The 22886-nt window shown below is 39.8% G+C and overlaps 3 protein-coding genes across 5 annotated transcripts in view; 1 reads left to right on the top strand and 2 right to left on the bottom strand.

The window, feature by feature from the left end:
• Positions 1 to 576: 576 nt before the first annotated feature.
• Positions 577 to 7867, bottom strand: renbp (renin binding protein). Of its 2 annotated transcripts, XM_077579937.1 has the most exons (12): positions 7725 to 7820; positions 6600 to 6648; positions 6388 to 6497; positions 6185 to 6260; positions 6050 to 6125; positions 4171 to 4349; positions 3709 to 3936; positions 2485 to 2566; positions 2205 to 2380; positions 1243 to 1374; positions 908 to 995; positions 577 to 823 (listed from the first exon to the last, which is right to left on the bottom strand). In XM_077579937.1, exons 3-12 carry the CDS (start codon positions 6486 to 6488, stop codon positions 750 to 752), a joined length of 1212 nt encoding a protein of 403 aa, XP_077436063.1. In that variant the 5' UTR covers positions 6489 to 6497; positions 6600 to 6648; positions 7725 to 7820; the 3' UTR covers positions 577 to 749. The 2 variants fall into 2 exon arrangements, with proteins under 2 accessions (XP_077436063.1, XP_077436055.1); XM_077579929.1 differs by lacking the exon at positions 6600 to 6648 and having other exon boundaries at positions 7725 to 7867.
• On the bottom strand, positions 7762 to 13748 carry pex10 (peroxisomal biogenesis factor 10). 2 transcript variants are annotated; one of them, XM_077579952.1, is made up of 7 exons: positions 13468 to 13748; positions 12722 to 12802; positions 11597 to 12009; positions 10968 to 11143; positions 10312 to 10447; positions 9288 to 9373; positions 7762 to 7907 (listed from the first exon to the last, which is right to left on the bottom strand). In XM_077579952.1, the coding sequence occupies exons 1-6, from the start codon at positions 13577 to 13579 to the stop codon at positions 9305 to 9307; spliced, it is 987 nt and encodes a 328-aa protein (XP_077436078.1). In that variant the 5' UTR covers positions 13580 to 13748; the 3' UTR covers positions 7762 to 7907; positions 9288 to 9304. The 2 variants fall into 2 exon arrangements, with proteins under 2 accessions (XP_077436078.1, XP_077436072.1); XM_077579946.1 differs by lacking the exon at positions 7762 to 7907 and having other exon boundaries at positions 8790 to 9373.
• Positions 13749 to 19031: 5283 nt separating this feature from the next.
• The window catches only part of plch2a (phospholipase C, eta 2a), a 145007-nt gene continuing 141152 nt past the window's right edge, over positions 19032 to 22886 (top strand). The window contains exon 1 of the mRNA XM_077579892.1: positions 19032 to 19112. The gene's annotated coding sequence lies outside the window, so the exon portion shown is untranslated. The remainder of the gene's footprint in view (positions 19113 to 22886) is intronic.

The following is a 22886-nucleotide window of genomic DNA, read 5'->3' as shown; positions in this document are numbered from 1 at the left end:
TGGTCCAATAGTAGCGATAGTGGAGATATTTCAGAGTAACCATCTAGAAATTTTTGCTAAGATCTGCAATGAAACAGCATTGGGGAGAAAATGTCAAACTCAGTTAACTAATTTGCTCCCAAAAACGTATTTGTTTTTTTATGCTATAGAGCATACAGAAGGCTTTGATGCAACTGAAGAGAACGGTTGAAGCATTGGTAGTTATTACAAAAGTAGAGTATAAGAGATCAACCAGGGCCATGTTGCAAAAAGCTCTTTTCCCCACAGTTTTAAACAGATTTGTGAATAATTAAGAAACTTAGCTATATTCTAAGCCAATTGCTGCGAAACAGAAACAGATGGAAATATACTTTTTTCCCGATGAAAGAAGAGACTCTAATCGTTCTTTTGGTAGGTTCCATGTTAAATCCAGTAAAACAGCCGGGAGCGAAGGGGGTTGCTTCACTGAAAATGGCTGGGAGTCAATGAGGCGCCCTGGGACAACACAGATGATGTATAAGTTGTAAAAGGAAATAAATAAATAAAGAAAGAAAGAAACGGTTCCCTGCTCAGACTGAAGAGAAAAAGAGTGAAGAATCAACTCATCAGTGGTTTTTTTTATTTCATAATTAATCTGCAACTGGAGATATGTAAAATGAGTAACATGAAACAGCTACAATGCTTTAAAAATACATTCATTACATTTTGATTTGCATTAAATGTTTAAAAAGATGTATCCCTCCCAATTAAACACATGGGGAGCACTACGTTCACACCGTGTTATTCAACAGATCATCCAGAATACGCTCACACATATACAGGCAGCGCGGTACATGGAAGAACCCTGCAAAGAAAAGAGACACAATTATCCATTTTTATTTCAATGACAAAATCCTTTAACAACGCTGCCGAGCAAAATTGACCTCACCTTTAAAGGGGCCTCCTTTAAAATCCAGAACAACTTTCCCATCTTGTGACAGATACCCAAACCATTCCCCGTGTTGATCATCAGGAAACTGCACACATACAGGCACATGTCAATTAAAGACATGTAAAGCAAAACAGTTTTGACAGTGAGTGAGTGAAACTCCACATCCTTATGATGTGACAACTGAGTCTACGCTCCTGTATTAGGTCAGTTAGTCAACATGACTCTAAAGAAAGGTCAACTAGGTAGCTAACTAACTACATCTGTGCTTAAAACATAGCGTGACGTAGTTATATGGTATGATTGATCACCCTTAGAAAAAAGACAATACTTACATGGGTAAACGTGTAGTCATAAACTTGAGAGAATCTCTCCAGCAGTCCGGGCCGTTTGGTTTGGCTGTACGCCATGAGGAAGGCAATGAGAGCCTCACAATGAGGCCACCACAGTTTCATACTCCACTCCAACTGCTCAAATGCATCAAAAGATCAGACTTATGATCGCGCAACAAACAAATCCAAGCCTTATTTAAGTCATTCACTGCTATAAAGGTCAAAAAATCATTTGAACCATTTCCATTAGTTTAACTCCCCCCCCCCCCACACACACACTTTTGTTAACAAGAGTATGAAAACCTAGACATTTAAAAATATATATATTTTATTTTATTTAGATTTTTTTTTTTAAAGAAAAGATTATTAAAAATGTGGGGTGTCAGGCGATTAAAATTTGTAATTCTAATTAGTGAACTCACCATTAATCACAAATTTTATATCTGTTTTAAATGTACAATAATTTTCCTCTAGGTTTTCATACTCTTGTTAACAAAAGTGAAAACAAATGTTAAACTAATAGAAACAGTTCAAATTAATTTTGGACGTCTATAGCCGTCAATGGCAGTGAATGAGTTAATAAGACAGACGTTAAAAGAACAAAATTAATACATGATCATCTATTCCCTTGTAGCAAAAAACCCCAAACAATTTTCAACTCTCCTTTATTTGAGGTGGCTAGTTCACACCACCGCCGCTCGGGCCTTAATGATGTAACAACTCATCCGTGTACATTGTCTATTTAAATGCCAAAGCCCTCATTAGGAAAGAAAGTATCCAGTTTGGAATTCCTCCTTGACCTCCGCAGTTCTTTTAATGCTTGTAGGTGACTCAAACTCAAATTTCATTTGTCTTAAAATTACAATTGTAATTCCAATACACTGACCTTAAGTGAGGCCTAATGTTTTGTGTAAGCAGCAGGATAAAATGAAGTGCAAATCAAATCCCAGTTAGTGATGACTGACCTGTGTGGGACAGCGCCCATCCACATCCAGGAAGTAGAAGAGGCCACCGTGTTCTTTATCCCAGCCGTATTGAAAGGGTAACTCCACAAACTTATTGATGGCTTTCTCCTGCAGCTCCTTGTCCCCCCATTGACTAGCGTATTGAAGCAGGAACCAGCCTGCTTCTAAGGCATGGCCTGAATCGCCGTTGGGAGAATAAGGAGAAAAAAAAAGAAAAGATATTAGGAAAAATGAAAAAAAGAAGAACTTTGCTGGAGCTGGGTCAATGTGGATCATTTACCTGGATTCTGCAGCCGACCTTGACAACCTGGCAGCTCTGCCCCATCCGATGACACATTCTCTAAGATAGCTGTGCCATCTCTCTGTACAAAGAGAATAAACGTGGGTTTTATTTAGCAGACATGGGAGAAAAAAAAGACACTACACATGCATTCCTAACACAATATTTTCGACTATTGCTGCAACTTTCAGCTTGTCCCATCAGTGGTGGCCGGTGAGTCACTTGCATTATGTTTGCCAGTTTGGACACGATGCCATGAAAATGAGAAGCCAGCAACAATATCTAGTGTGCTGAAAAAATATTGTCTCTCTTCTCAAATTCTTATTTTTGTGACTAGTGTCCCCAACTTTAATGTTTAAGATCATTAAACAAATAACATATAACAAAAGCAAACTGAAAATACAGTTTACAATAATTTTATTTATTAACCCATTCACTGCCGTTGACGGTTATAAACGCCAAAAAATCATTTAAACTATTTCTATTAGTTTAACATTTTTTTCTACTTTTGTTAACAAGAGTATGAAAACCTAGATTTTTTTTATTGTACATTTAGAACAAATATAAAATTCATGATTAATCGTGAGTTAACTAGATGATTAAAAAAAATGTAATCGCCTGACGCCCCTAATTTTTAATAATCATCTCGTCAGGCAATTACATTTTTTAATTGTAATTAATTGCATGACTTCACTAGTTAACTCACGATTAATCACAAATTTTCTATCTGTTCTAAATGTACAATCTTTTTTTTTAACCCTGTTAACAAAAGTGGGAAAAAAAGTTAAACGAATAGAAATAGTTCAAATGAATTTTTGACGTTTATAGCCGTCAATGGCAGTGAATGAGTTAATATACTACAGTATATAGAATACATAATTTTGTTGTGTGTGTTACATACATAGACTATTCAATTCAGTTATTCGGCCAATGAGGCCCATCTCGTCAGCTGTATCAATGCCTCTGTCATTACTTAGCTGCAGTCCTTTCACTCTCTCACGCATGGCAAAAATCGAAGGGTGTTAGTAAACTTTCAGCCCAGGAGGCTCCCCAGCTAGCTATCTTAGCTATAGGATGCAGTTTATCCACAACAACACTACCAATAGGTGCAATAACTGACCCTGATGATCCTACCTTTGGCCACAATGAGTGGCCTGAGACCTTTTGCATGGTACAACAGTACCCACAGCACATGCAATTAATTACACGATAGCTTGTTCAAACCTGGACATGCTGGAGAATCTGCTGCACACACCAGCCGCTCAACTTCTTGTACTTCAGGACTGCATCCTGACCACGGCCTTCCGTGAGTTGTTGCACGAGACACATTAGCATCATTGGCACTGCCATGCCGTTGGTGAGCGTGTCACCGGGGAGCATGGGTCGACCCAAACCTGTTGGGTCAACCTGAACCCAGAAGATGAGCTGCGCCATCATCTTTTCAGCCTCTAGCTAGGGACAAAGGAAGCAAATGTTAGGTCTGTTACCTTTTCAGGGCTACCGCAGATATAATTTCCAACAATCTTCAAATCAGTTCCTACTGATAGTTTCCTAACAGACGCAAAGCAAGTATGGCATCCATACTTCCACTTGGAGAACAACAGAGCAAAATACAATGAAAGCTCAAAATAATTGAATTCCGTGACTGCTGATGGGCATCTGTATTTTTTTTTTTCCACTTTGTACCTGCATGTCCTTGTCACCAGTGACTCTGCTCAGCTCGTCCAAGGCCATGATGTAGAAACACTCGCTGAATATGGTCCTCTGTACTTTCACTGCTTTACCGTCTCGTGTTAAACAGAAAGCACACTTCATGTGACCATTGCCGTTGGAAACACGAGCAAACTTCCTGAGGAACACCCCTCCTGACATGGAAGAGAAAATAGTAATCAGTGACTGAACACAACAGCTTTAAACGAGTTTCATCAGTGCAAACACTTGTCGACTCTGCACACCCCTGTTTATCATGACAGATTTTTGTGGTATAAAAATGACACTAAAATGTTTTTATTCCACCATAAATTTGACCTACCATCTGTACAAGTCAACTGAAAGAAAAAAAGCTTTTACAGAGGGGAAGTAAAAATGAGGAATTTATGGCAGGTGCTGTTTTGTACATTTGACAACATCTCCCATCTTCTTCATGATTTATTTCTGGGTTATGATGTAGAGTGGCTAGACAGAAGTCTTATTAGGCAAAGAAAAACATTAAAGACAGACTACATTTTGACAAAACACTTAAAATCTCCCAAACACGTCATAAATGTGCATCAGGGAATTTGTAGCAATTCTACATAGCAGTCAGTGTTAACACAAAACCTTCAGCCTTCTGCGACAAAAGAAAAGAAAAAGAGTCATACTAAAACATCCATCCATCCATCTTTTTAACTGCTTGTCATTTGGGTTTAATCAGAGGTATTTTGAATAGTGTCAAGTATATGTTTACTCCTATTTAACATGAGTTTGAATGTGATTGGTCAATTCTGAATACAGCGACACTTGTGCAACCAGTTTTTTTCATTTGTTTATTGTTCCCCTCTGGAAAGATTAAAATCAATTTTCAGTTGAGTTGTGCAAGTTATAGGTCATATTAAATGTAGAAATGTTTTTGAAACATTGGTCTCATTGTTTTATTTCGCAAAAACCTGCCATTTGAACAGGGGTGTGCAGACTTCATATCCACTGTGCGAATGTGAATATGTCTCACTGATTGATATACTCTTTAACATTTTGTATTTAGGACACCACAAAATGTCAGGCAAACAATTTAAAACTTTCGTTTTGCCTACAAAAAAAAAGAAGAAAAAAAAGGCTGATAGCAGATAGTACAAGGGTGCATTGTGCAATCTCTATTCTGGACAGTACAAACGGAACTGTGATTTTTTTATTTTTTTTACACAGACGACAACGCCATGTTTTGCATACTGAGACATACTGACATCTGATCTTCTGACTTGAGACTCTAGATATAAGGCCATTACTGTATCATGAATGTTAAGATTTACATGCTCTGCGTCACACGAACATTTACCAATGGGTAAGCGTCTCATCTCAAAACGGATCTTACAGCAACGGAACATTGACGATTTGCTTCTTTGGAATCCAGCAACCAATGCTTTCTCAATGCTTCATCAGATATTATACTGCACTGACATTCAGTAACCAGCATGATGATGAGGCATGTTCCACAACACCATGCAATGTAGAAACATGCCAAGTCTGCAATGGTGACCTTTGATAAGGATAGTGATGACTTCTACTGGCCAAACAATAATGTCAAATACAGTAATAGATTGTCCCTTTATAGCAACTTCAGCAACAATAACATTCTTCCAAACTGTGATGTAGCACATCCACTGCACTGAGTGAATCACGACCAATCGATGGCACTCTGATAACTTATCAATGATTGTGTCAAGCGTGACAAAATATACAGACAACGATGATGTAGAAAGAAACCCAAGTCACAAAATAGTGGAAGAATATATGGCGACTGTGGTTGTGAAATTCCACATCATTCGACATCGGTCAGACAAGTTTTGTGGATCTCGATAAGTGTACATACCAGTTTTGGCTGCTTCAAGGATTTCCGGCCGGTGGAATCGATCCATTGTTCTGTACAAGCGACAGTACATCCACACCTGAGAAAGAGCAAGATTAGATTAACATGCTTCACAAATCCACTACTAATTTATAGTACCTGTCTTCCCTGCAACCAAACATATTTCAGCTCATCATAAACCGTCCCATCCTTCCCAATACAATTGAAGAAGCCCCTGGAACGAGAAGCAGGCTGCAATCAACAGGACTGGCCACGGCTTTCTGACATCTACAATTTCATCACTAGTCAGGTTAACAGTGAATTGTTTTCAGTAGCAAGCATGGTTGAGTCCAATACTGTACCCATAAACGTTGTCATGGGAGTATTTCAGCCAGAAGTCCACAATGTTGTTCAGCTCTGTGCGAATCTTCTCTCGACACTCCTCCAGCTTCACCACAGACATAGTGATTTTCTAAAGGAAATGGGGAAAATGTATGAACTGACATTACTCCAAAACCTTGTCAAATTCGTCTCTGGTGAAAATGAATCCGAGATTGGATATTCAAATTTCCACCTGAGGCACATTCCGATGAGCAGGATGTGTGACGTAACAACCAGATTACCTGCCCAAAAATACGTGTTGTAAAAATATACATTACAAGCTCCAAAAAGAAGATAGGAATGCCTGCTGTTCTTAACAGTGAAGCAGATCTCATACCTACAAACTAGAAGGTAAAACAGTCACAGATTTTCTTAAGGCTTTTAATAAAAGTCAGACAGTTAACTGTATAACCAATCAAATAAAAAGAAAGTACCTCTGCAATGCACCATGCTAAAGCTTATTGCAAGTTGATTTCAGTTTATTTACATTTAAAGCAGATCTGTGCAAGCATTTTTTCCCTACTTTTACTTGAAAAAAAAGTGGGCTTGACATCACAAATCATTTGAAAATTTATATAAATCTATTAAATAGGTTTGATCATACTATAGTAGTGTGTCATAGATCAAAGGGCTGTCAAAGTTCACTTTAATTATTATTATTTTTTTTACCATGAGTCCAAAGTAGTCAAACTAAAATGAGTACAATTCACCACATTTGGTAGAACTAGAAATCCTTGAGTCTGATGTCATCATAGTATACTATATTACAATGTGGGCTATTGATTGCGAATTAGATTTGTTAATGTGCAACATGTGCACAAAAACAAGAACAAAACATTTCTAACAATTCAATTTGGTGTTGCAAAAAAATTGTATATGCCAGAGCAAAGCCTAAACTAAAAATGTAAATCACAAGTATTAATGCGCTGATGCGCAGGTGCGTGTTTATTCGTTTTCTGTAATGCAGCTGCGTTACTCTGAAATTCAAAGTCTTGTGCCCTGCATTTTTTACAGCACAGGAAAAATGTTGCTAATTCCCAAACTTAAATTCGACTGTTTTCTGCCATCGCATCTCTACATTCAGTGTTGGCGAAGTTCACGTGAGTAAGGGCTGAATGCCCGGATTTTTTTTTAAACAGTTTGCAAACAAGAACCACGAGCAAGCGAGTTGCCTTTGAACATAAACCGCACTGCAAAACTGCCGTGACGACATACAGCTCGACGAGTTATTTGCGGCTAAACCGACTTGCTTGATCCGCTTGAGAGGTACCGCACGTAAGAATCAAACGAAATGTGCGTTCAAGAAACGAATCGTTACCTGCTGCCAAGATCAAAGGAAAAAAAGGTGGAGTGAACCTATCCAGAGGATCCTGTCTTCTCACTGCCGCTGCGCTCTCACAAGGGGCTGTCACGTGATTGCGCAACTCAACCAGAAGCGGAAAGCGTCCCGGCGACGTCATGACTGGAACGTGACGCGTTGAGAGCTGACGCCTTCAGAAAACTGTGACGGGGACAGATAGAGATAGACAGACAGATAAACAGATAGATAGATAGCACCACCACTTTGGTTGTCTTTTGGGGTGGGCTCCAGATTCCCACACCCCTGAACAGGATGAAGTTATACTAATAGATGGATGTTTCCCTTCTGTGAGTTCAGCGCAATTAGTCACCGGTGTGATTTGGTACCGTTTATCCACTCACTCCTCCACTCTGCCAGCCATACCCACCTATTTTAATGTCCTGGTTTCATAGAGAATATTTCACAAGCAACCAATAAAACAATCAAAGCTTCTTGTGGTTATGGAGAGGGTAGAAACACGGTCAATGAGCCACTAATCACCCTCTTGGAGCTTGGGAATAAGTTCTTGCCTGTCAGTGCCTGCTTCATAAATAAAGGACAAAAAGGAGGTTTAAAAACAAACAAAAACGATGAACCAAAATGGAAGCTATTAGTGAACACATGAACAAGTGTTCACCCACAGATAGACTTCATGTTTAGATGTAAAATTCCTGGTCTGTGCTCATATGTGTGTCTCTGAGAAGGAAGGCACCTTGTGTTAGGGAAAACCAAGGACTGTATTTTGCCTCTATACTTACACGTTTCCTTTGCAGAAACCTCTGCATGGTTGTTGTAGATAAACAATGTTTCTTAAATGGAGTACACACATCGATAATCTGGCCAAATTTAAGCTCAATTTCTCCTGTGAACAAAAATTCGATTGTTGGCTGTATCTAGATTACCGTGTGGTGTGGTGTATGTTGAGTGATTTTATTTTCTCCCTGATCTGCTGCTTTGTCCCATTGGCATGTGTTAATTTGCAGTGACAATTGACTGTGAAGTTTCAGCAAAAATACCAGTAAATAAAAGTGCTTGTTCACTGACTGCAGTAAATAAACTTTAATGCAACTTGCACACACGCCACGATGACTTGCTTGCTGCATTCCAAAATAGCAATTTGTTTTCATGCTTTCGTTCACTCTTTACATCTTTTATTTTCAGTGCATATTTTATAGATACTGTATTCCCATTCAACAGGTCACTTACTGTATTCATTCAATAAGGACAAATCAGTGGATTGTTAAATGTACTAAATCATACTCTATGCTGTCATTAAAGTTATTTCAGTATAACTGACTGATGCAATCAAAATGGAATTCTAACATCTTTTCATGAAAAAGGCACAAAGGTCATTTCAAGTATCTTTGATACCTGGCTATCTGCTATGCATAGTTGGAGACAGAGAAAGTTATATTATACTACATTATAAATATTAATATAATATTATTAATCCTTTTAAATTATCCCTTTTAGTGGACATCTTTGCAAGTGCCAATGTTTGGATAAATTATCACAACAACAAAAATAATTAAATGAGTCCACCAGCACTGTATGCTCTTCTAGTTGTAGTTCCTCAGGTACACGAGACGGTGAGGTTGGAACTTCTCACGACACAGGGGGCACTCTGCCTGTATCAAGTTATGCAAATAAACAAAGGAATGATTAGAATGAAAAATACACACAAAGCATCAATGTAAAATTAACTGTGTTGAATACTTTTAGTATCAGACTCACAACACTGACTCATCAGAGTATGAAGTACGAACATGCTTACGGTACATTTATTTCAGTCTGCAGGGAGTAGCATTTATTAATGCAAACTACATTATTGTACTAACTTATCTCATCGCACACCCTGTAGCTGGCGCTAATATTGCCCTTGATTGGTTGCCATGACAACAAAAGTATGAGAATCATTATTTGAGTTTATTATTTTTGGTAGGTGTACTTATTTGACTGTAAATTTAAACCATTTAAGAGAGAGAGCGAGAGAGAGAGAGAGAGAGCGAGAGAGAGAGAGAGACTTCACTGTAAAGAGACGAAAGATCGTTTGATGGACAACTTATCTACTACAGGTTAACAGGGTGCACACGGTATGTTTGTTTTGTTTGCTCATGGACATTTGAGTAGAAGAAATAACTGTAAATATGGATTGTAAATACGTGCAATGTCTTTGCTTTTAGTTTTCATGGTGTTCCATAACTGTTCCATGTTGGACGAGGAATAAATCGATTGTGGACATCAGTACGAAGCGTGGTTCTTTACCGGGGTAGATACACACCCCTAACTGATACCATTCCTAAATTTTCTGCCTACATTTACAGTTTAAACCATACTTCCTTGAAAACAATTTATGCTTTTAGGGCTTTGGCGCCATCTTGTGCCACAAAATAGAATGACGAAACATCCATGAATAGGTGATGTAACATTGCATGTAATTTAACCCTTGATGGGAGGGTACACAATCCAGAGACTTAATTATTTACATAGAAAATATTCAAAAGTCAATGTTCCATAAAGTCCCTTAAAGTGATTTTGACAATGGTTCTGATGACATGAGCTCTACCTTGGTGTTGCACCACTCCGTGATACACTCCCAGCAGAAGAGGTGTCCGCAGGGGGTGGAAGTTGGATGTCTGCGCTCCTCCAAGCAGAGGATGCAACGAGTGCGTGAGGACCTTGACTTGGGGGTTTGCTGTGGACTGAAAAAGTAAAAGAGTTTGTTTTATTTGGTGTCGAACGGAGTGAACATTGGCAACTTTAAAGAGGAAGTCAAAAAATCAAATTTTAATAACTAGAAAAATTCCCGCGGAAATTTTGAATGGGACTGCTGACTCTTGCAAGGTGGAAAGACACATGTATGTAGTACTTTTAGCAATAGTAGTAGTAGTAGGACTTTTAGTAGTAGCGAGCTGAGTGGCGAGAATCCTGGGCGCACCTAATAATTATATACTCTATGCGCCCTCACAAGTCTAAACATGGCATTCTGATTAATATTGCGTTTGTGGAATATAAATTAATCAGCAAAATCTACCCATTTTCACCCATCTCAGGGGGCAGCCATTTTCCCCGTTGCTGTTGATTGAATGACATTACAGTTGCTCAGGGTCTCAGGGAACAACCAATCAGGGCTTAGCTTGCAAAGTTGCAAACGTCACATGACCAAACTCAGAAAACAGGCGATCTGTGATTGTGAGAAGCAGGCCGTCTTCATCACCGCACCTGCCAGTGAGGTTCCTGTAGAGCTTCCACTCCTGCCTGGCTCTCTGCCTCTGTCTAAAGTTGTTGAGCTGCAGACACACTGTGGTGAGCAGCTGGATGAGGGAGACGGCTCCCAGCAGCCTGTAGCTGCTCCTGATGGTCCCGTCGTCATCACTCCGAGGCCCTGAAACACGCAGCTGCACACGCACGAGCATTCACACAATTAACTGTGAGAATTAGGCAACAACACTTGGAACTGCGTTAGTGTGTCACTAATAATGTATATTGTAGGTTCAGACTGAGAAACACCTTATGGAGCCCTTATTTGAGACAGTGAAACATCCATCCATCCATCCATTTTCTTGGCCGCTTTTCCTCACTAGGGTCGCGGGGGTGCTGGAGCCTATCCCAGCTGGCTTCGGGCAGTAGGCGGGGTACACCCTGAACTGGTTGCCAGCCAATCGCAGGGCACACAGAGACGAACAACCACACTCACATTCACACCTAGGGACAATTTGGAGTGTTCAATTAACCTGCCATGCATGTTTTTGGAATGTGGGAGGAAACCGGAGTACCCGGTGAACAGTGAAACATTTACATTCAAATATTCTGAATGTCATTCAACAACATGATCACTTAAAATAACTTGCATAGCTGATTGCAGACGTCCTCTTGGACAGTTGATAGAACATGCCGCTGACGTAAAAGAGAGCCACGTGGAATCTGTGCAGGAGGGTCAGCGTCTGCTGGAGGACAAACACTGCTGGCAGACACTTTTTTCGTTGGGGCTCTGACAACAGTCCCACCGCCCTCCTTGTGCATCTCCTCAGCCACAGTTCCAGGCTCCACGGCCCCGGCGCAGCCTGCCGCCGTCTGACACCGCAGCTCGGCTCCTGTGCGCCTTCGAGCTCGTTCTCCAGGCAGACCAACAGCTTGTCCACGAAGTAGGGCAAGAATGTATGGCAGACAACAAAGAGGCCTCGTCTGGCTGGGGTGGGGATGCGTCTTTTACTGGGGTCAACTTGGATGATATTGACATACTCCTCACCCAAGGTCTGGTAACCTAAAAAGGACGGTAATTGATGAATGAGGGCTGGGCCATCTAACCAGCGACCATACAATCAAATGTCCATTTTTTTTTTACAACAAAAAATGTAATGTTGATTTTAATCAATATTACATTATTTTAAAATCAGTCCTTTTGTTTTTGCGTTCCATTGCTAGATTTGCTTTATTTATCCTCATGCCAAACATCTTGGAAACATTTTTCCAATTCCATCCACATTGATAAATCAGTGCCTTACAACATATAAACTTACAGTATGTCTTGGAAATTTCCCGCACAATTGACTCTATGATTGCCTTCCACTGGGCTCCTTTGTTTTGAAAATGACTTTGCTAAACTTGTTTGTTTCTTAGCTTGAATTAATGTCACTAGCCGCGTATGTATGTATGTATGTATGTATGTATTATATATACAAAAGCTAGAGGTTTCCAAAATGTCGCTAAATATAGGTGGTGTATCATTTGCTCTTTCAATTTTCATTGTCAATAAAAAAACAAAAAAATTAACATCCTTTTTCTTATTACAATTTTAGGGTACAGGATTGCTGAACACCTTAAAAAAGGCTTAAAGCTTACTATATAAAGAAGGGTGTACTCATTTTGTTAAGCACTGCACATGCATTATACAGAGTTTGAAATATAAATTTATCCACACAGCAGGCACACAGCAGTGGAGACACAGCCAGTTCATATTGGTTTGGTCAGCCTACCTAGGAGCGTGGTTAAACCAAAGTAGGCGATGTCTGAAAGTAGCTCAACTTCTTTCCTCCAGTCCAGCCAACTTTTTGATCCTACAGGGGAAAAAATATATAGATATAAAAGTCTGCACACCCGTGCTCAAATGTCATGCTGCAAAAGTTCAGATGCTCTAGTAGGCATTTCTTGCCAGTTTCTTTCTTTCTTGTGCTAACTTTTGGTAAGGATGGAGCAGTGTTGTGTTTGTACCATTGTATAGAGTCTAATTATGACCAAGAAGTTCAAAACGTTATTAATTTTTTTTTCATCAACTGAGTTGTACAGGTTACATACGTTTTGAATGTATTTATTTTGGTCATATTTTTTGGTCCCCGCCACCTAAATTATTGTATTTACTTTTCTGAAACGTTTCAATAAAGCCAATAAAGTTTTAAAGAGCAAAGTTTGCAACCTGTCACGTAGCGAAACATAAAACGGTCACAACTGGAATAAGGAGCCAATTAATCTGGAAGACAATTGAACCCGTAACATGGCATTCTACACATCACGCGAAAATAACCCATTCACGGCCAGCCTACCGTAATCTCGGTAAAATAAACCCGTTCACGGCAAAAAATAACGCTAGCAGGAGAGTTGCCGGTCACGGCAAAAATAACTCTGCTGCCTAAAGTTAAGATTTAACCAAGATACGTTTAACTAAGTAAACAGCCGCACTTTCTAAAGTTATCTTAATATCTGTGACCATTCGGAATGAACTCACCGGCAAGCGTTTGAAAGGCTTCATTTGCGCTGTTTTTAAGGAAGGTTTGATAGTACTCGTCCTTCTGAACGGCTCGAATTAGCTGAGACTGGTTGGCAGGAGCGAGGGGCATCGTGAGTTACATCGGAGAGATGCGAGTGCATAAGTCTTTGTGGGAACACTTGATTGTATTAATAGTACAGCTAAAATCGTTTATGGAACTTTATGTACTTTCACACAATTGCTTTTCTAAGCAGGCGCTGTTGCTGCTGCTACGACGCCACCATGTCACTGGAGACCGGAAACGCACCGGAAGTGGACGCTATGTAAACAAACCTCAGACTAGATGGTAAAATTATGGTTCAATTGGTCACAGCGCCGTTCGTTGGTTATTCTAGATATTGCAGCCACACTTGCCACCCTTCGGGTAAATTGCTTCTAGTGTAGTATAAAACACACACAATGTTTGTATATCCTTACAAATGGCCTTTAATGCCATTTATAAGAGATGTTAGCATGACGAAGTGCCTGGTGACAAAAGCCAAAGCTTTTTGGCACTGGTAGTGGTAGTAAACAAACCCTTCAGTCATTTGACATAGGCATTGTGTGTAGACAAAACAATAATGGTTTGAATGAGTGATTATCTTCTTGTGGGGTAGTAGCATTTGAGATGTCTTCTTTTCGTAGTTTGAATGTGTGAAATATTGGGAAAAAATGCAACCCTGCAAATTTGCCATTGTGGATGTTCTGAACTACACTCCTAATTCCAGGGTGTCCAAACTTTTACCTGAGAGGGCCACATACAGAAAAGGATGCAAGGGCCTCTTTGATATAATTCCCCTTTAATTAAAACTAATTAATACCAATCGTGTATTGTTAATACAGTATATACTGTATACAATATTATATTACTTATCGTTTATAGTTCTTTTGTTAAAATGTTACATCACGGCTTTCTTTTAAAAGTAATGAGGAATATATATATATTATTTTTAAATTAGTTTCACATCTTTAGATTAGACTACTGCTGGACCGCTGCAATGCACTCCTCATCTGGATCTCTGGTAAGAACTTATTATTACATTATTGACATTTACATAGAAACATGAATGCGCAGTGGCTATAAATGATCACTGATCATTTTGCCTGTGCAGCACAATATGTGTAAAGTAAACAAAACAAAACAAACTTTTACCCATGTATAATGTTTATTTCAAAAGGTTCTTTCTACTTGACTACTACCTGGTATCTGATCTGAGGATCATGTGTCTATTTGGCTATGTGCCACAAGAATCTCCCCTATCAGTGAAAGTAGGTTAAGAACATTCATTCATTCCATTCATTCATTCCTAAAAAGCTCTGATCGGACTGAAAAGTAGCTAAACCAGTTCCTTTGTCTCCTCTGTATTGGTTCCTGAGCCAGCAAGGTGTACTGTATCTGCCAAATAATGCATCCCATTATAAGTCCACTCGTGTGCCTTAGCTGTATCTATCTACATGTACGGGACTCCTAATAACCCTTTCTGCTTACCAGGAAGTTGAACTTTGCTTTCATGTGTGAAGGGAGGAGCTGGAGTGTATATTCCCCACTTGCCCTTGAGTGCTAGCAACTCATAAGTAGTTAGTTTCAAGTAAAAGGTAGATGGTGTGGGTGGGAAGTGTGCTGCTTGGAGCCAAACCACCAGGTAAGATTCAACTGGATGCACAATGGTTTATACACAACTGTAATTTTGTGTTTATCATACTACAAAACATCCACTTCTGAGGGAATGGAACTTTTCATTGTGTATTGATGTGTGAGTGGATTGTTGCTTTCACTAAATCTGCACTGCAGTAAAGCAGATCTGATGACAATTGCAGATAAAAATCGCATTGAGTGATTTACGGTACGCTTTTAGTGGTGTGCTGTACTTAGGCTTTATCAGCCTTGTGTTAATGTGACTTGGTAAGATAATGCTAAAGCTTTGACATGAATTTGCTCTTCTATTTCCCATGTTTTCCTTGTACAGCTCATAAGCTTTCTACTTGTGTTAATATTTGACAGTTTTACATCCCATGATTACTTTTCCCCCTCAAACCTTTACTATTAAAGGTTTACAGGGACATACTTGAATAAGTAAATGCACTCCAACCCTTTTCCTTTCTGGAAAAAAGCAGGATTTGTCACTAGGCAGATGTGATTACCGGTACCTTTATTATGTATGACTGATACCACCATACATCGCGGTAGACGTCATGATATGGTTGCTTGCACAGTAGATAAGGCTTATGCAAATCTGAAGTTTATAGTAGAGTTGAAAGAAAAGCGTGGAGGATTCTAGAGCAAATTCTGCTATATATACAGTATAAACACTGACCAAAAAATCTAAGGTGCACCGTTTTTTAATTTAACTCAGTCGAAATGCAATGCTAGGTAAGAAATGTGTTACTTTTTTCCATTTTACCATGGTCTTTATTAAATATTGCATACAAGTAACACACTTAAAAAACAACTAAACAGTAACGAACTAAAACTAAACTAAAACTAAGCATTAAAAAAAAAAAATAAAAATAAATAAATAAAAACTATCAGAACCGCCCTGAAAACTCATTAAGACTTAACTAAATTTAAAAAAACAAAAATCAAAACGAAATAAAAACTGACAATTTTTTTAAAATGAAAATTCCAAAACTATAATAACCCCGGCCACTGTCAAGAAGTGAGTATACCGGTCGGTACTCCTTTCTGGAGGGTGGGAAAACAAGTTAGCAAGAAGTTGGACAGAATGTTGTTAATTGGAGCGAGAGCTAAGAAGACAAGGCTCCAAAAATCGAGGTACAAAATAATTGTTGTGTGGGGTGGGTTTTAAGAGATAATGTTAACGTTTTGTTCATCCACTGTAAGCTGCTCCTGTAAACAACTTTTTAAAACTCAAATGTTAACAAATTACACTTCACGCAATCTGTTTGTCAATGCGTTGTTTGTGTTGCACTTACATTTTTGCTTTTGGAAATGCAACATGAGCTTTGTGTGTGTGTTTGAAAGAAAAGCAATTTAGTGTTAGTAAAGTCAAGTTTACTTACATAACCCTTACACACAATCACAAAAGTGTCTTAAAGAGCTTCACAAACCCACAGCTGACACATTTTAGCGACATCCGCTGATCTAAATCTCCCAACCGGGCAAAGAAAAACTCAAAACCTGGCCATTTGACCACAGATGGGGGAATTCCCATTTTCAGGATGACCAGGTTATGATGGATGCCAAGTGGGCAACATTTCACACATAATATGTTGTTATACAATGTACGACAAAGCAAGAGTCCATTTATGAGATAAATCACCGCAGGAAGATGCCTCTTGCGTCCGTGGAAGTGGCCAACTTCTGATCTTGAACTGGTCTGTTGGTGCTGAATTCATACAGCAACAGATTCAGTAATGGTCACCTACAGCCCTCTCTTCAAGTGGGAGAGGAGCGGGCAAAAGAAAAAAAGAATCGGCAGAGAAATGTGTCTACGTGCCATTTAACGAAATGCAAAAGTACAAAATCTTAAATCGAGATTGAAACATTCTTATTGAGCGATAAAAGATACCTTGCGCACAAAAGGGGGAGTGCGGGGACACCTGCTGTGCAGTGTTCTATTTCCATGATGACCTCAGACAACATCTGTTGCAGCAGCAACATCAGACACTCACTGTCTGGGATTCAGAATGAATTAAGAAAACTTTGGCAAATCATTTTTTTGGGGTGTGTGTGTGTGTGTGTGTGTGTTTGCTATTGAAAGCCGGAGAGTTGCAGATCCTTATATGATTGGAAAGAATGACTATCAACAATACTAAATGTACTCATATTGGATAATCATGATCGGGATAAAACACAGTTCTATCAACTACCAGCAATGGAGTAACAACTTTAATGTACAAGAATAAATAATATTCAGACTCAGAAAACGTAATTGTCCCTGTGCAGCCATCAATCCAGCAGACAGCTGCAGTTATTCACATAAAGTTTACAAGACAAATAAGTATGGGAAAAATATACAGGATTTATATTATTGCACCGAGTATTATACAATGAAGATAAAAATAGTGCTTAATGGTTCTTGTGGGATACTTGAGGTAATATAAACTGTTGCATATCATGCTACTAAGATTAGTATTGGTTGGAAAGTCCTCCAATAGGGGGGAGGAAGGACTTATGGCACCTCCAATTTAAACAGATTTAAAGGAATCCTGCTCGACTCATTCAGCACCTTTTTTGTAGTTGTTTAAAAAGCACCAGATTGAATTTGTTTTGCGCAGTCTTGTTTACGAAAACACAAACCACCTGCTCTTGCAAAATGCAGCTGGTAATGGTAAAAAAATAGAAATAGTTGACCTCGCTGATGAAAAACATGTTTTTGGAGTACATTTTACTGCACGCATTTGTCCCTATGACCATTTCGGCCATTGTTTTCGTACTGTGGCAATACGACGCAGCAACATGAAAAATGTATTTCCCTTTTTAAAATGTAATTATCGGTATATGATGTGCTGCTGCTATTACATTGCTTCAAGTGAAAAACCTTAATGTGTGTTCTAATCCCAACACATCTCAATGACAGCTAATTATTCAAGACACTGTATAGTTATAGTATATTTAAGTCTGACTTATCCTGTGAAGCTAAGATTCACGCGCCCCTTCAAGTCTTCAGGTGTTACACTTACAGTGCATGCATTATGTTTCACTTGACACAATGCGAAACCTTAGTCATGGCTGGAGTTGTGCAATGGAGGTGAAAAGTGACTCTGCTCGGGCTTGTAGACACACAGGACAGGAGCTCTTTGTTTCATTTTACAGTAAATACGGCTTGATTGAAGTAGCCAGGCTTAGCGTGCTGCACTAATGTAGCGCGACATGCTTAGGTCTACTCAACTGCCAGTTGACAGATGCAACCAATGTGTTATGATTTTGCAGAGCTGCAACAAACTCTCCCTGGAGGATCACTGAATTTAGGTAGGGTTACTCTATCATTATGAATATACAGTGCACTGTATATAGGGAGAAAAAGATTGAATACTGAATAGTTCAATGATTTATCAGACATAACCTTATCTAAAAATGCGTACAAATATAGGAAAGGAACACATTATGATTAATAATAAATACCTATACCTTTAAATGTCTGCGGCTCAGTCTTTTGACAAAACTGTGATGTCATCACATCACCACATTAATTGATGACACTTCCAGATGTGGTAACGCCACTAAAATCGTCTTCAGTGGACCATCGATTACGCAATTAGACAAACCAGTTGTTTTGTGCAATTGCAGTTGTTGTACTTGAATATGCTGTGATTATAGTGAGAGTGAGACTAGCAAACCAAAGGGATAAATAGCAGTTTACATTCGGGACATGCAAGCATGCACGCCCACACGCACCATTTTCCAGAGGAGAGTGACTATGTGCGTTTGAGGGTAACAAGGACATGTCCTGACCTGCAGCTCATCTATCTGCCGACCAACCTCTGACAAACAGTTCTCAACATGCTCTCCGGTCTGCCCACCACGTCAAGCAAACCCCACCTCCATCAGACGCACACATTCGTTGTGTGGATTTGGTGTGCATGCTGGTGGCTCTCACAAAGCCGACTAAAGCTTTCCAGCAGGATATCTGACCTTTTCATGAGACGGACCGTGGTGTAAGGTAAGGAGAGGGAAAGTGAGTTGTCATGCTGTGGTTTATCCACATCAACTTTTGCTCTAGCACCCTAATATCTTTTCAAACTTAACTTCTTCTTTCAACTTTTCCACACACAAATACCTTAACATGTTTCTTATCCATATTGTGTTTTCAAAACTGTACAATTTTAATTCATTACCGTTTATGTTTTTATACACTTATTTAATTCAAATCAAATGTAGCCGCAAGGGGGCACAAACCAGTGACTTCTTGTGCCGATCACAAGCCCGGATAAATACAGAGGGTTGTGTCAGGAAGGGCATCCGACGCAAAACTTTGGCCAAATCAAACATGCAAATCAAATATATGACTTCCATACTGGATTGGTCGAGGCCCGGGTTAACAACGACCGCCATCGGTGCTGTTGACCTACATGATGCTGGTGGAAACTGGACTACTGTTGGTCGAAGATGGAGAGGAGGAAGGTGTGTTTGTAGGAAGAAAGAGAAGAGGAACACCAAGAGTCTAAGACTGAGAGTAGGGGACTTTGAATGTTGGAACTATGACAAGAAAAGGTAGAGAGCTGGTTGACATGATGCAGAGGAGCAAGGTGGACATACTGTGTGTTCAGGAGACCAGAGTTAGGGTTAGGGGCAGGGTTCAAGTTGTTCTATCATGGTGTAGATAGGAAGAGAAATGAAGTAGGAGTTATCGTGAAGAAGGAGTTTGTTAGGAGCATCCTGGAGGTAAAAAGAGTGTCAGAGTGATGAGCCTGAAGCTAGGAATCGAAGGTGTGACGATCAATGTTGTTGGTGGGTATGCGCCACAGGTAGGATGTGAGCTGGAGGAGAAGGAGAACTTTTGGTTGGACCTTGATGAGATGATGGAGAGCATCCCTAAACGTGAGAGAGTTGTCATTGGTGCAGATGTCAATGGACATGTTGGTGCAGAAAACAGAGGTGATGAGGAGGTGATGGGCAAGTTTGGTATCCAGGAGAGGAACACAGAAGGACAGATGGTGGTTGACTGTGGAAAAATAATGAAAATTGCTGTCGTGAGTACTTTCTTCCAGAAGAGGCAGGAACATAGGGTGACCTCCAAGAGTGGAATTAGGAGTACACGGGTAGACTACATCTTGTGTAGACGGTGTAATCTGGAGGAGATCAGCGACTGCAAAGTAGCGGTAGGTGAGAGTGTAGCCAGACAGCATTAGATGGTAGTGTGTAGGATGACTCTGGTGGTGAGGAAGACAAAGACGGCAAAGGAAGAGCAGAGGATGAAATGGTGGAAGCTGAAAAAGGAAGAGTGCTGTATGACTTTCAGGAAGGAGTTGAGACGGATGATCAGGAGGTGCTTCCAAATGACTGGATAACTACAGCAAATGTGATCAGGGAGACAGGTAGGACAGTCCTTGGTGTGTCATCTGGAAGGAAAGGAGGTGAAGGAGACTTGGTGGTGGAATGAGGAGGTGCAGAAGTGGATCCAGAGAAAGAGGTTAGCTAAGAAGAAGTGGGACACTGACAGGACTGAAGAAATGATGGGAAGATGGAAAGAGTACTTTGAAGAGTTGATAAATGAGGAAAATGAGGGAGAACGAAGAATAGAAGAGGTGACTGTTGTGGACCAGGAAGTAGCAAAGATTAGTAAGGACGGAGTGAGAAGGGCATTGAAGAGGTTGAAGAGTGGAAAGGCACTCGATCATATACCTGTGGAGGTATGGAAGTGTCTAGGAGAGGTAGCATTCAAATTCTTGACTGGGTTGTTCAACAGGATCTTGGAGCTATGGGAAAGAGTAGTTGAAGGTAGACTGAGGGCAGAGGTGAACATTTGTGAGCAGCAGTCTGGTTTCATGCCAAAAAAAAGAGTACCACAGATGCAGTATTTGCTTTGAGGATGTTGATGGAGAAGTACAGAGAATGTCAGAAGGAGCTGCATTGTGTCTATGTAGATCTGGAGAAAGCTTATGACAGGGTGCCCAGAGAGGAACTGTGGTTTTGTATGAGGAAGTCTGAAGTAGCAGAGAAGTATGTTCAAGTGGTGCAGGACATGTATGAGGACTGAAAGACAGCGGTGAGGTGTGCTGTAGGTGTGACGAAAGAGTTCAAAGTGGAGGTGGGACTACATCAGGGATCAGCTCTGAGCCCCTTGCTCGGATGACAGACGAGGTTAGACAGGAATCTCCATGGGCGATGATATTTGCAGATGACATTGTGATCTGTAGTGAGAGCAAGGAACAGGTGGAGGAAAAGCGGTGTGGAAGTTTGCCCTGAAAAGGAGGGGAATGAAGGTTAGCCGTAGCAAGATGGAGTATCTGTGTGTGAATGGGAGGGACCCAAGTGGAAGAGTGAGGTTACAGGGAGAAGAGACCAAGAAGGTGGAGGAGTTTAAGTATTTAGGGTCAATACTATAATAGAGTCTGGAAAAAAAAGTGACGAAGCGTGTGCAGGCAGGCTGGAACAGGTGGAGAAAAGTGTCAAATGTGATGTGTGATAGAGTTTCAGCTCAAATGAAAGGAAAGGTTTATAAAACGGTGGTGAGACCAGCGATGTTGTTTGGTCTGGAAAAGACAGGAGGCAGAGCTGGAGGTGGCAGAGATGAAGATGCTGAGGTTCTCTTTGGGAGTGACCAGGATGGATAGAATCAAAAATGAGTACTCCAGAGGGACAGCACATGTTAGAGGCTTTGGAGATCAAGTCAGAGAGGCCAGACTGAGATGGTTTGGACATGTCCAGAGGGGAGATAGTGAGTATATTGGCAGAAGGATGCTGAGTTTCCAAATGCTAGGCAGGAGGTCTTGAGGAAGACCAAAGAGGAGGTTTCTGGATGTAGTTAAAGAGGACATGAAGGTAGTAGAAGATGCAGAGGACAGGGTTAGATGGAGGCAACTGATTCGCTGTGGCGAACCCTGAAGGGAAAAGCCGAAAGGAAAAGAAGTAGATTTAATTCTAATCAGTCTCGGTCCATGCATTATCATTTTATCAAAGGTTTGGCTAAATTTGTTGGTTATTTTTAGCATAATTCTGCTTAATAACTAAGCAAAAAAGTTGCTCACAAAACATAGACCGATCCTTTAAGTCACAGTTGTCAAACTCAATAGAGAAATGCAATAAAACAATAATGATCAATTCCTGGGGAAATTATGTAAATTTGATGGGGTGATTCTTAAGGTTCCCACACAGAACACACAGGCAAGGGACAAGAAATGTCACTGCCTTGGGTTCTAGCCACATACCTACTGTAACAAGTCAGTAAACAAACACAGTGCAGCTGAGTTTCTAGCCAGCGAATGTCATGATGACTAGCAACATTCTTTTGATGCCAAACTTAAATGCAAGCGCAAATATTTGGACATTGTAAGAAAAAAAAAGCAGCTTGGTACAAATGTTCATGAGAACTTTAACAGCTGTCTCCGAGGTTCTACAGTTGGAGCCAAAACAAAAACAATGCCTTTATTTGTGTTTTTATTGCAGAATAATTCACACTGTTTAAGATGTTATTATCACACTTGTCTGCTTCCTGCATATATATTCCATCAAAATATTACAAGCTATTTGTTTCATTTTCCTAAAAAAAAAAGATTTAAGATGTTGATATATAATTTAAAATTTCTTTACATCTGTTCCTGTTTAAGCAGTTTTTGTAAACTAAAAAAATTGCAAACAACTGACCACCACCCTCAAATGTCAAATGTAATTGCATACATAAGAAATTGTAAAACTGTAAATGTGCCACTACATGCAAACACTTAAATATAATTTCATACTCTTCTTACCACATTACCTTTACATGTCATACATA

The sequence above is a fragment of the Vanacampus margaritifer genome, chromosome 1 (genome assembly GCF_051991255.1).
Source record: "Vanacampus margaritifer isolate UIUO_Vmar chromosome 1, RoL_Vmar_1.0, whole genome shotgun sequence".
NCBI classification, from domain to species: Eukaryota; Metazoa; Chordata; class Actinopteri; order Syngnathiformes; family Syngnathidae; genus Vanacampus; species Vanacampus margaritifer.
Note: the sequence above shows the minus strand (reverse complement) of the source record. Positions and strands in the feature narration are given on the sequence as shown.

Coding starts and splice junctions, on each gene's coding strand:
- renbp (XM_077579929.1), bottom strand. CDS start 6,488: ATGTCTGTGGTGAAGCTGGAGGAGTGTCGAGAGAAGATTCGCACAGAG. Junction 1,375..2,204: donor ATGGGCGCTGTCCCACACAG/GTCAGTCATCAC, acceptor GCATTTGAGCAG/TTGGAGTGGAGTATGAAACT. Junction 824..907: donor TAAAGGAGGCCCCTTTAAAG/GTGAGGTCAATT, acceptor TTTTCTTTGCAG/GGTTCTTCCATGTACCGCGC.
- pex10 (XM_077579952.1), bottom strand. CDS start 13,579: ATGCCCCTCGCTCCTGCCAACCAGTCTCAGCTAATTCGAGCCGTTCAG. Junction 12,010..12,721: donor TGGTTTAACCACGCTCCTAG/GTAGGCTGACCA, acceptor CGTCCTTTTTAG/GTTACCAGACCTTGGGTGAG. Junction 10,448..10,967: donor TACAGGAACCTCACTGGCAG/GTGCGGTGATGA, acceptor TTACTTTTTCAG/TCCACAGCAAACCCCCAAGT.